Here is a 13,739-nt window from a genome sequence, read left to right as displayed (position 1 = left end):
TTTTGATATAGGCATATGTGTAAAAATCACATTAGAATAAATGGAGTATACATCACCTGAAGCATTTATCATTTCTTTGTGTTACAGACTTTCCAATTATACTTTTAGTTATTTAAAAATATACAGTAAATTAATGTTGACTGCAGTCACCCTGTTGTGCTATCAAATACTAGATCTTATTCATTCTGCCTATATTTTTGTGCCCATTAACCATACCCACTTCTCTCTCCCTCCCATTACCCTTTCCAGCCTCTGGTAGCCATCATTCTACTCTCTGTCTCCCTGACTGCAACTGGAAGAAATCTTTTTAAAGGATAGGCTGGAAGGCTACATTGACTCTCACTGTTTCTGGCACACTAAACCTTGCCGTTTTCTGCAGTAGGGATTGTCTCGCTTCAGTTATGCCTTGCTACTTCAGTGAAGGACTTTCTGTTTCCACTGGGCTCCTATACTGAGTTTGCTTTGGAGATAATAGTCTGAGATGTCAGAGCGTCTTAGTGGTGAAAGCAACTTAAGAGGTCACTGGCACAAGCCCTCGTTTTGCAGTGGAGGGAGTTGATGGCGAGGGCACTTGGCTAATTAGTGACCAGGGCTATAGCAGGCTCAGGTGCCATACATAACTGTGCTCGCCCTGGCTGGCAGAATCCCAGGGCTTTTCTGTGTAATATGTGGGTGGATGGTCTATTGCCTTGGGCTTTTCGCATAATCATGGAGAAAACAGTTTATATTTTCCCTTCAATTTTTAAATCCAAGATAGTTTGATAGCACATGGGAAAATAAAGTCATTGAGTAAAACTTATACTGATGAGACTCTTTTGATTAAATTTTCATTGTAAAATAATCATAGTCATAAAAAGTGTATCAAAACGTGTATTTGGATATTCATTTTAAAGAGTAAAAAATAATCAGATACACAGTATTGTACCCACTGACAGACAAGGAAAGAGAACATTCCCACTGTTTTTATATATCAATGTGAGTTGCTTCTCTCTCTCCTACCTCTCAGTGAAATCTAATCCCCCAAGATTTGGTTTTCATACTGTCCTTGCTGTATATTTCAGGACAAACATAGCTCTGAGCAATAATATTGTTTAGTTTTACTATTATGTAAATAAAATCACACTATTTGTAGTCTTCTGTGACTTGCCTTTTATGTTTGAGATTTTCCCATTTTCCTCCATATATCTGTATTTTATTCATTTTTGACTGTTTTGTAAAGCCTTCTGTTTTAATATGCCAGCATTTATTTATTCATTATCCTATTTATGGATATCTGGATTGTGGCAATATTTTTTGCAATTATAATTGGGGCTTATGTATCCTCAGCAAACTAACGCAGGAACAGAAAACCAAACACTGCATGTTCTCACTCATAAGTGGGAGCTGAATGATGAGAACACATGGACACATGGGGGAGGGAAACAACACACACTTGGGCCTGTCTGGGGATGCCCGGAGGGGAGAGCATCAGGAAGACTAGCTAATAGATGCTGGGCTTAATACCTAGGTGATGGGTTGATTTGTGCAGCAAACCACCATGGCACATGTTTACCTATGTAACCAACCTGCACATCCGGCACATGTATCTTGGAACTTAAAAGTTGAAGAAAAAAATATGGGGCTGCAGTGGACATTTCTGTGCGTGTTTCCTGATGCATGGGAGTTCTCATTGCTCCACATCATTGCTCAGTACTTGGTATCATTGTTTGTTTGTATTTTTATTAATCCTATTGTGATTTCATCTGCATTTCACCAATAATGAATGACATTGAGCCTCTTGTCCTATGTTGAGGCTGTCTGTAGATTTGAGGACTCCTTCCTGGATGTGGATTTATGGTGGAGAAACCAACAAAGATGGCTTTGAGTGTAGGCTGAATTACTAGAAAAGTAATGATCTAGCTATCCAAATATGAAACAAAAGCATGGAAGCAGTTTGGGGATTGGAGAATGAGATTTTTAGGAGCACCATAAGATGTCTATCTGACTATATTCTTGAAGAGAAAATAGTCATGGCACTACAGGCATGGTGGCACACACCATGTTATCAGCTGGCACTACAGGTGTATGCCTCCATGACCTTGAGGATATATGACTTTGAGTTCAGTGAGAGAGATGAACACAAAGCCTAGAGAGATCTGCAAATCATTTGATTTAGATTTAGAAATTGTGTCTGGAAAACAAATAAGACACAGAAAATCAAGCATTAATGAGCTTTTATTATTTGCCAGTCCTTGTGCTAGCTTTAGATATGCAGAAGATGAATAAGAAGAAAAAAAGCATCACAGGTAGGGATAGATACCTTCCTGAGAATGTAAGCTCCTAGTGGGCAGGAACTCCTTCTTTACCCCATTATGTACCCTTACCTAGCATAGTGATCTTTACGGGATACTTCTGTGGTCTGAAGGCTTGTGTTTTTCCAGAATCCACATGTTGACATTGTAACCCCAAAGTGATGGTGCTAGGAGGTAGGGCCTTTGGAGCTGATGAGATCATGAGGGTGGATGCCCCAGAATGGTATTAATGACATTTTAAAAGATACCCCAGGGAGATTCCTTGCCCTTTTCCCCTTTTTCAAAGTTACAAGGAAAATACAGCCCTCTAGGAAGCAGGCCCTCACCATACACTGAATCTACCATGCCTTGATCTTGGACTTCCAGCCTCCAGAGCTGTGAGCAATGAATAGCTGTGGTTTATAAGCCCCCCAGGCTATGATATTTTGTTACAGCAGTCTGAATGGACTAAGCCAACTTCTAAGTGTTGGTATTGTCTTATTTCTTTGGTCAGTGTAGGATCTTTCTGTCCACATAGTTTACTCTAGAAAGATGTATGCTCTATTTCTAATGGTATATTTGTCTTTCCTATCTGTGGAATATCCTCTTATCCAATTCGTCTTGGCTGGGCAACATATAAGCCATTAACTCTTTACCCTTGGATTTAGTTTGGGTTCTGCTAAGCCCCCTCCTGACAATTCTGGTTTCTACAATTATGGCTCATGCATGTTCCTGACCCACTAAACTTCAGTGGAAGAACAGAAATGGTGAGGGAGGTGATGGAGTTGATACCTTGAGCTGCCATATGGTACAAGATCGTCTTGAAGATGGGACATTTGCTGTCCTTTTTTTTTTTTTTTTAGGAGATGGGGTCTTGCTAGTTTGCCCAGGCTAAACTCAAACTCCTAGGCTCAAGTGATGCTCCTGTCTCAGCCTCCCAATTACCTGGCAATACAGGCATGTGCCACCATGCCTGGCCACATTTTTACACTCCAATTGTTTAATATATAGTAAAGATAATGGTTCAAAATGGTAAATTTTTTTTGTGTGTATACCAATAACATTTTTTTTTACCTTAAACATATTCAATCTTTATTCGACAATTTTTTAAAATTTCAACTTTTTTTTTTATTCATTGGATATATCTGTAGGATTTTTTACCTGGGTGTATTGGATGGTGCTGAGGTTTGAGGTACAGTTGATTCTGCCACACAGGTATGGAGTATAGCACCCAACAGGTAGTTTTTCTACCTTTTCCCCCTCCCTCTCCCTGCTGTAGTAGTCCCAAGTTTCTGTTCTTGCTTTATGTCCATGAGTACCCAATGTTTATGCTCCCACTTCTAAGTGAGAACATGTGGTATTTGATTTTCTGTTTCTGCATTAATTCACTTAAAATAATGGCTTCCAGCTGCATCCATGTTGCTGCAAAGGACATGATTTCATTTGTTTTTATGGCTGCATAGTATTCCGTGGTATATACGCATCACATTTTCTTTATTCAATCCACTGTTGATGGACTCTTAGATTGATTTCATGTCTTTGCTATTGTGAATAGTGCTGTGATGAGCATACATGTGCATGTGTCTTTTTGGTAGAACAATTTATTTTCCTTTGTATATATACCCAGTAATGGGATTGCTAGGTCAAATGGTAGTTCTTCTTTTAAGTTCCTTGAGAAGTCTCCATACTGCTTTACACAATGGCTGAACTAATTGACGTTCTCACCAACGGTGTATATAGCCTTCTCTTTTCTCTGCAGCCTCAACAGCATCTGTTGTTTTTTGATGTTTTATGAATAGCCATTCTGACTGGTGTGAGATGGTATCTCATTGTGGTTTTGACTTGCATTTCTCTGGTAAAAAATTGTGGATTTTTAAATGGGATTTCATTTTTAGATTTAATAGAAACTGCATAGGTGACTGTGCAAAGAACTCTTAAGATTTGACAAAAGGCAAATTAGATTGTAATCTCCTTTATGTAGGAGGGGAAATAAAAACCAGAATATTAAAATATCTGCATGTACAAAAATAGACAAAGTGGCAGATTGCTGGTGTTGGATGGATGTTGAGCAGGGATGGAGGACCTGTGTGTGCAGGCATGCATGGCCATGCGTGGAGAGTGGTCATTCATTTTGGTAACAGCATAGAGCTTTGGGCTTCAGAACAAAAGATAAGCCACATCCCACTCAGGTACCCTAAAATGTTGTCTCCACTAGACACAAAAGAAAAGGAAGCCAGAGATGTCTGTAGCTTGTGCAGAGTTTTGGGAATAGCTATTCTAGACTTTCTTAGTGAACCGTATAGAAGGATTATTGTACAAACCCAGTAATTTGGGCAAGGATCAGATTCTGTTGCTTTTGTTTTCTGGATGCTCCGTAATGAATGTGAGATGGAAGCAGATGTCTCAAGTGCTTCTTCTCAGAAACCTCCTGGCAGCAGACATCTCAGTGGGCCCAGACGTTCAGTGTGGCTGGAAGTAAAACACAGGGAAGGGTGCTCTTTCTCAGTTATTCTGTTTTTTTTTTTTAAAAGCATCTACAAAGCTTCCTGTTTTCTAATATATTCCAAGGCCTTTGAAAGACAAGGCCATAAACACCCAGGAGATATGACTTTATTTATTTTAAGGTCCAAATACCAAAATGCCTGTCGTCAGGGCTCACCTTAATTAAATATGTATCTTAAAATTAAACCAATCTCAATTTAAGGGATGCATACTTTGGGGAGAAATTTATTACAATTTTTATTCTGAATACTTTAAATTCTGATAGGCCTGAAGAGTGTGAGCCTTGCCTTAATTGCAACCTGAGTCAGAATAACTGCCCTGCAGAGAATCATTTAAAATACCCAATCAAGTTCTAAATTAGTCAAAATGCCGTTCTGAGATATTATTATTTTATGCAGTCTTTGCAGAGAATACATGCTATACAGCCCTTCTTCACTCCCAAAGTATATGTATATATTTAATGAAGTTAGTTTTCACCTTTTTTATTAAAATTTTTTATCCATTAAAAATTTTAGAATTCATTTTGTAGCATATCCTCTTTATCTTAGGAATATTAAAAATCTATCTGCCTATTTATGAATAACTATCAATAACCATGTTTCACCCTTTGTGAAATCCTTTTCAGTTTTTGAAACTCACATGGGAGATCTTGTTTTGTTTTTTTTTTTTTTGCCCACAAGGATGTTGGTTGGTTAAATTTACAGTGATTTCTTTAATGATGATAATGTACATTTGATTGATATCAATAAGAAATATTGATATCTTCAATATCAACATTTCTTGTAATGCTAAACATTTACAAGTTGCCAATTTTTTGAATATGACTGTATTTTCACACACACACGTACACGACAGCACTAATTATATTCACTAAATATACCTACAGATACTTAATCATTTACACAGCCACTATAATTTTATACTTGATGGCTTAAACCAGTAATTCTCACTTGAAGGTGGTTTTGGCCCCTGGGCTGTCTAGCACTATCTAGAGACATTTTCTATAGTTAAAACTGGGTAGGAGGTGCCACTATCATCTAGTGAGTAGAGGTCAGGGATGCTGCAAAATACTGTACATTGTACAGGCGACGCCCCCACAACAAAGAATTATATGGTTCACAATGTCATTTGTACTGAGATGGGGAAACGCTGGGCTTTAGATTATAGTAATTTTGTGCAAATTAGCCAAATTTCAAAAAACAAGGGAGTGAAAAAAGATAGTTCTCAACCTGTGAATATTGTGAATGCCCGGTCTAGACCTAGTAAGTGTACAGATGCCCTTGGGCCCGTCTTCTTAGGTTGCTGCTGCTTCATAATCACTCACTGCCCATCAAGACCTTGTGGGATGTAGATTTAGCAGAGGAGGGTTTTGATCATACAGCTGGATCAGTCATAACCAATATGTGACTCATAGTCTCATTCACCTTGAGTTTGAGAATTTAAGGCGTGGGCTGGAATTCCTTATGGAACTAACTTTATATACCTTGGAAGAAGTCCACCCACTGAACTCTACATTTATTGAGCTCTGTGTTTCAGGGAATGTGCAATACCTTGAGGATACATACTATCTCATTTAGTCCCAAGTAGCTTTTAAATATTTGAGAATGGTTTTGGCCCCCAGGCTGAAAGTAACAGCTACCTCTAGTTAAAAATCTTTCAGGAAAGAAGCAACCAAACAGGACATCACCTCTTTGTTTTTCTTGTCTGTCTCTTAATTATTCAGAAATGGGATTGCTGTGTGGCAGACATCCAAATGTTGTCTACAGTAGAATTCAGAGATAGAAGCAAACACCTAAATCAGCCATTTGTTGAGATGCTATTTGTCACTTTCAAAGTTACAATCCAGATTTTCAGTGCATTTTCATCCAACTCTGGTGAACTTTTCCCAGATGTCATGTACTATGGAATTTCCCCCCGTTGTATTATTGTTCTGTGATAGATCCAGCTCCAATATGTTTTATTTAAAAAAAGCCATGTGATGTATTCTGTTCAACTGATTACTTAAATGAAATGGATAATTATTTTCTGATGCAAATGCTCTCAATAACCCACAAAATCCTTAGAAACACATTTGTATATTTTGAGTTGAAGAACACGCTAAAGGCACCCTCCTTGCAACACCTAGTGAAATGTTTTCCGTTCCTAGGGGATCATTGAGCATACTGTCCATTGCTGCACAGCATTCTTTTATTGTCACAGGAGCAGCGACTTATGTAGGGATAGTTATATTATCCATGTAAAGACAAATTGAGGTGGTGACCCTTTAAAAGTTGACTCCAGGCTCAATGGGAAAGTAACTCAAATGCAGCCTCAGCTTTTTAAATGGGCTGAAGGGTGAAGAGGATACCCTCTAAGGCATGCAGTGGCTTACTGGAAAGTCAGGATAATTGTGTCAACACTTTTAATTATGAATGAAGTCTTCAAGAGACTAGCACTACAGCATGTACTGGAAATGCACCATCTTGTATAGTTTTTTACAAGGAAACTGAGATTCAGAGCAGTGAAGTATGTAGCCTAAATATATATGCACTTGACCAGACCAAGGAGAATTTGTGTCCAAAGTCTACACTCTTTTCATTTGATGATGTTCCCTTTGTGGCCTGATAAATATCCACATCATGATGCCTGATTGACTTGGATGCATGCTTCCGTTTTTCTCCTACTGGAAAACTTTCAGAGCTCCATGCATGTCTCCTTAGGAAAATGTGACAATTTCCTTAAACATTTGAGAAACAGTGTTTTGGAAGTACCCATGTGTTGATAACCAGTCTGGTAAACAATAGCAAAACTGGGAGGTGTCGTTACTATAATCTGCATAACCTGTATAACTCGTGAACATCTGTTTGATCATTCAACACAGATTTGTTTAGTGTTTTCTAAATGTCAGGCATTGTTCATGGTGATAGGATGTACAGCAGGAATTAAGACAAGTGGTGGCTGCTAGGCATGGTGACTCATGCCTGTAATCCCAACACTTTGAAAGGTCAAGGGGGAGGATCCCTTGAGGCCAGCCTGGACAACATAGGGAGACCCGATGTCTACAAAAAAGTCCAACGAATTAGCCGGACATAGTGGTGCATGCTTGTCCCAGCTACTCGGGAGGGTGAGGTGGGAGGATGGGTTGAGCCCAGGAGTTGGAGGCTGCAGTGAGCTATGAGAGCACCACTGCACTGCAGCTTGGGCAATATAGCAAGACACCATCTCTAAAATAAACAAAATAAATAAAGACAGGTGATGTTCTTGCTGTTGCCTACTATGTGGAGATGGCACTATACACATTTCTATAGAAATGAATAGGAATTTCATAGAGAGATATTGTGGATTTCGTGGAAGAGCCAGCCAGTGTTCTAGGTGGTCGTTGTGTGGCTTCATTATTCTTGTCTGCTTTCTTCCTCTTTTAGGCTGCCTTGGAGTTTTCATAAGAAATTGTCCCTGGAGGTGTTGGATGGTCACAGCTTCCTTGGAGCATTGCAGTTGCTGGACTCCAGTTTCAGGATTAAGGGAGGGCTGCTTCCTCGCAATGGGCTGCCAAGAAAACGGCTGTGCTTGTTCTTAACCTCAGGCTCTGTGATCAGTCTGAGAGTCTCTCCCAGGTCTACTGCTCCCTGGAAAGCCCTGTCTCTCTGCAGGCTCGCCTCTGGGCTTTGTCTCCTTGGAGCCACATCACTGGGACGGCGGCGGATGTGGATGCAGATTTGAACCATGTCGCGGCCCCAGGGACTGCTATGGCTTCCTTTGTTGTTCACCCCGGTCTGCGTCATGTTAAACTCCAATGTCCTCCTGTGGATAACTGCTCTTGCCATCAAATTCACCCTCATTGACAGCCAAGCACAGTATCCAGTTGTCAACACAAATTATGGCAAAATCCGGGGCCTAAGAACACCGTTACCCAATGAGATCTTGGGTCCAGTGGAGCAGTACTTAGGGGTCCCCTATGCCTCACCCCCCACTGGAGAGAGGAGGTTTCAGCCCCCAGAACCCCCGTCCTCCTGGACTGGCATCCGAAATACTACTCAGTTTGCTGCTGTGTGCCCCCAGCACCTGGATGAGAGATCCTTATTGCATGACATGCTGCCCATCTGGTTTACCGCCAATTTGGATACTTTGATGACCTATGTTCAAGATCAAAATGAAGACTGCCTTTACTTAAACATCTACGTGCCCACGGAAGATGGTGAGTACCTCATTGGAACGAAAACAATACCTCTTGTGCAGTGTGTTGAGAGATTTGCCAGGAGGGTTTTATAATGTCTTGTGCATGATCTCTTCTATAACCCGTTTATTTTATTTTAATTTATTTTTCATATTCCAAATGCAATTCTTGCAGCAACTTACCACATGTTCCACTTGTATGTATTGGGTCATCTACTGACTGGACAAAACTATAAATAATGACTTTAATTATTTTCATATATTGTCTTCTTAACTTTTTATAATGCTTATTTGCAGATGAAAATAAATATGAGCATATAATGTTGCATGTTATACCTTAATCATCTGTAAAGGAATGAATCGATAGAAAAATAATAGAATTAAGTACACTATTATGCTCCAGTTTGCAAACTGAAAGATAGAGAAAATGGTTCTTTCTGCCTTAATGACTTAAGATATTAGCACCTTTTTTGAGTTTTCAAAGAAAAACTTGATTGTTTTTAATATACAAGCAGGGGATAGTTCATACAATGGTTGGATTTCATTGTTTAGAACCAGTTTTCTTAACGTAAATTTGGATGTTCTTTTCTTCCAATATTCGCTGCAATCAAGTGGCAAAATGTAGTCAGATGATTCTAGCTACATTAGAGATGAATGCGTTTGTATTTTTAAAAATTTCCTTTTTTATATAAAACAACAATGAAAGTCTGTAGAACATTTAATATATTAACCTAACGTTAGTAAAACATGAATAGTTTTGTCTGTATAGATTTCAAATTCAGATTTCCTCGGAAGAATAACCAGACTGAAGTATGCCACAATGGTATCACATTTCCCAGTTAGCATTTCCATATGCCGTTTTTAGATGAGGAGAAAGAACAATAGAGAATAAAATATACCTGGAAAGAAAGGAAGTTAATTTGTGGGAATGATAGATGTATCTCATGTAGAAACTAGAGTGTGTCCTTTGTATAAAGTTCTTCGTGGAAAGTGTGATAAATTTCTTTTACGGAGAAATTTCTTCTTTTATTTTTTTTTAAACTTCAATCCCTGGAAAACGTTTTTCAGTAAGATTTGGCTGAAAATACTAAATAAACAACGACGTTAATCCAGTGATCTCCAAAATTGTTTTGCATCTATCAAATTACTCTTTCTCCATATAAATGCCAGGTAGTTTAAGTAGAGTGTCATGAAAAACCATACCAGGGTTGTGTGTCACTGAGATGACAAATTGTCATTGAGATTACAAAGAACAGCCCAGAGAAAGAAATTAAAGGATTCTGCTTCATTATATTAGTGGTTTCTGGCATATTGCCCTTGTCGTTATGGTGATAGACCTCTCAATTATCTCATAAAGTCCAAGTCTGAATGTGATTCAAGGAGTTAAACTGACATTTGGACGCTGCACTTCCATGGGGTGTTCTGAGCTGTCTCCGTGCCTAACAGTCCCTCTTTGTGTGTGTGTGTGTGTGTGTGTGTGTGTGTGTGTGTGTGATGAATAAGAGCTCTCAAAAGCAATTTGGGTTCTCATTTGAGCAGCCACCTGGGTTGAGATCTTTCTCATAATGAACTATTCAAACAAAAACCAAAAAGAAAGGAAGACAAAAATGGGGAGAAAACCCCCCAAACAGGACAAAGGGTTAAAATTGCTTTCGTAATACTTTAGATGTGCTAGAGTCTGGTGATTTTATAGAGCTAGCCTTGGCAACAATGAATGCACTTCAAATAGAAGGCCTTCTCATATAGGAGTTGGACAGAATGAGACCACCCATGAAAAAGAATCATTAGCCTCCCTGACCGCAGAGCCCTGTATGTACAATTGCGTGGATGGAGACCACAAACGGTGTGGCCGTTTCATTGCAATTTGGTATTGAATTAAAATTTGAGGAATGTAAATATGTGAAAAATGCTATTCAGTGAAAAAGTAATCCAAACTTCATAATAAACCCAGTTCCACTTGTTTAGTTCTTTAGGCTTTTTGAAGCAATATGCGCATATGATCTTGACAAGGGAATCAGAAATCTAATAGTGACTGAAAAGGTAGAATCGATCTCCCCATGATGTGTAAACTTTAGAATTTTGCTGGTGAGAGTTCAAAGCTACAGCCCTGCATGTTTGTACCATCCACAAGTCACAGCCTGTTGGGTTAGGAGTTTTTATTTTTGGTTGCTTGCTTGTTTTCTTAACTCTATCAACGAAGAACCAGTGCAGGCCAGGCCCGGTGGCTCACGCCTGTAATCCCAGCACTTTGGGAGGCCGAGGCAGGCAGATCACGTGGTCAGGAGATCGAGACCATCCTGGCCAACATGGTGAAACCCCGTCTCTACTAAAAATACAAAAATTAGCTGGGCATGGTGGCGCATGTCTGTAATCCCAGCTACTCAGGAGGCTGAGGCAGGAGAATCGCTTGAACCCAGGAGGTGGAGGTTGCAGTGAGCCGAGATCGCGCCATTGCACTCCAGCCTGGCAACATAGCAAGACTCCGTCTAAAAAAAAAAAAGAACGAATGAACGCAGAGCTTTAGATTTTTTTTTTTTTTTTTTTTTGAGACGGAGTCTCGCTGTCACCCAGGCTGGAGTGCAGTGGCACCATCTCGGCTCACTGCAGACTCCGCCCCCCGGGGTTCACACCACTCTCCTGCCTCAGCCTTTCCGAGTAGCTGGGACTACAGGCGCCCACCACCACGCCCGGCTAATTTTTTGTATTTTTGGTAGAGACGGGGCTTCACCGTGGTCTCGATCTCCTGACCTCGTGATCCGCCCGCCTCGGCCTCCCAAAGTGCTGGGATTACAGGCGTGAGCCACCGCGCCCGGCAGCTTTAGATATTTAATTATTGGTTATTCACTAAATGAATGAACTCCGCATCCACAACAACATATTGAAATGTTGGCATCATGCTGATTCTCTCCAAAGGCCTTCTCTTAGGCAGTATCTCAATTCAGATCAATGCTTTTATTTAGCAGGATAGAAAGCAATATGATTATTAGGAATTCAAAATTCCACTCTGACCAGTCTGATAAAGCCAGAAAGACAAATCTACACACCACCACCAACAAAAATCTACTTTTTTTTGTTTAGCTTTGTCTTTCTGCCTTGATCAGATTGGCTCAAATTTCTGTTTCTACTTTCATAAAATGTGTAGGTATATTAAAAATACAAAATTAGACTATTTTAATTACGTACTTGTCCTTACATTTAAGAACTAACTTGCATGAGGAAAAGTGTTGGAAATTTCTTCGTAGTACAATAGTTTATGAAACATATATTTTTTTTCTGTAGAAAGCAATACTTTTTATAATTCCCTTTAAAATAAATCAGGTCTTGCTGAAGGTGAGTCTTTTCGTTTAAACTGGCATCATGATCTACTAAACTTAGGCTTGGCTCTTTAGAACTATTTCCTACCTTACAAATTTCTTTATTTAAGTTTTCATAGGTTATTAATTTCTCTTTGTTGTTAGACAACAGGCTAATTAATTAACTTGAATTGCGTATTTAACCTTTTGATAGGTGCTCAAATAAGGTCAAAGTCAGTCAAGCCAGTCGGAAGCTCTAGTAGGACACGTGGGCCATTGTTGACAAGGAGCAGTTGGAGACCGAATGACCGAATCTGCATGATGTGTGTGTGTGTGTGTGTGTGTGTGTGTGATAGAAAGAGAGAGAGAGCGCGCAGAGAGAGAGTGACTGAGTGACTATGTTGAGGAAGCAGTGCAGAATATGGCTTGTTAGCTTGATTAAACATAAATTGTGAAAGTCAAGCTGAGAAGTTCCAGTCTCACATACTAAGTCCACCTGAGTTCATACATGAGGGGATGGCAGTACAGTTCGTGATTCCTCTTGGTCCCCAAGGAGACTGAACACAGAAAGATGAGTTATGGAAACACTTAAGGTTTTTAATGAGAACCAGTGGTACTGTTTAGAAGTGAGGTTAAAAAGTAAGGGAAAAATAAAAGACACATTTTGAAGGAGTTGCTCAGACAAGATATTATATTAAATATAAAGCTTGGAGGAGAAAGAGCCACAAGTGAGTCCAGGTTGCCTTGGGGAATGGACAGAGCCATGGAACCACTTCCTGAGTGACCTACACCTGCTCTTTCTCTCTGGATCCTTGGACATACATCTTAAGGTCTTATTCTTGAAAGATTTCAGGGGCGAGAAGCCCTTCCATTCTTCATCATGGGACTAAAAACACTGGGAAATATAAAGGAAATGATATTGATGAAACACTGGGAAATATAAAGGAAATAAAAACACTGGGAAATATAAAGGAAATGATATAAATGAAAGTCATTATCGCTCAGGCACGGTGGCTCATGCCTCTAATCCCAGCACTTTGGGAGGTCATGGCGGGTGGATCACTTGAGGTCAGGAATTCCTGACCAGCCTGGCCAATATGGTGAAACCCCGTCTTTACTAAAAATATAAAAAATTAGCTAGGCATGGTGGTGTGCGCCTGTAATCTCAGCTACTTAGGAGGCTGAGGCAGGAGAATCACTTGAACTCAAGAGGTGGAGGGAGGTTGCAGTGAGCCGAGATCGCACCACTGCACTCCTGCCTGGGCGACAGAGTGAGAATCCCTCTCAAAACAAAACAAAACACCACTCATTATCATTGTATTTTCATTGTAGCGTAACAGCAAATGCCATTATGATTTCTAGAAAAGTGAAATTTTAAGTTCTTTTTTTTTTTTGCTAGCAATGCAATTGAAAAAGGAAGATACTAAAAAAGAACAGATTATTGAATGCAGGGTGTCCCTATCATCTTTTTCCCCCAAGATGACACCTGACACTTTGAATACTATGACTTAAGTAAGCTTGC

At 39.7% G+C, this 13,739-nt stretch overlaps 1 protein-coding gene across 3 annotated transcripts in view; it reads left to right on the top strand.

The window, feature by feature from the left end:
* Positions 1-13,739, top strand: part of NLGN4X (neuroligin 4 X-linked) — a 340,913-nt gene that overhangs the window by 70,019 nt on the left and 257,155 nt on the right. For all 3 annotated transcript variants that reach the window (XM_003260986.4, XM_012500970.2, XM_030806413.1), the window contains exon 2: positions 8,174-8,946. In XM_003260986.4, coding sequence (XP_003261034.1) covers positions 8,475-8,946 — 472 coding nt within the window. In that variant the 5' untranslated portion in view covers positions 8,174-8,474. The remainder of the gene's footprint in view (positions 1-8,173; positions 8,947-13,739) is intronic.

Source organism: Nomascus leucogenys, chromosome X, assembly GCF_006542625.1.
Source record: "Nomascus leucogenys isolate Asia chromosome X, Asia_NLE_v1, whole genome shotgun sequence".
In the NCBI taxonomy this organism is placed as follows: Eukaryota; Metazoa; Chordata; class Mammalia; order Primates; family Hylobatidae; genus Nomascus; species Nomascus leucogenys.
The sequence above is the reverse complement of the archived record's forward strand: the minus strand, read 5'-3'. Positions and strand labels throughout refer to the sequence as shown.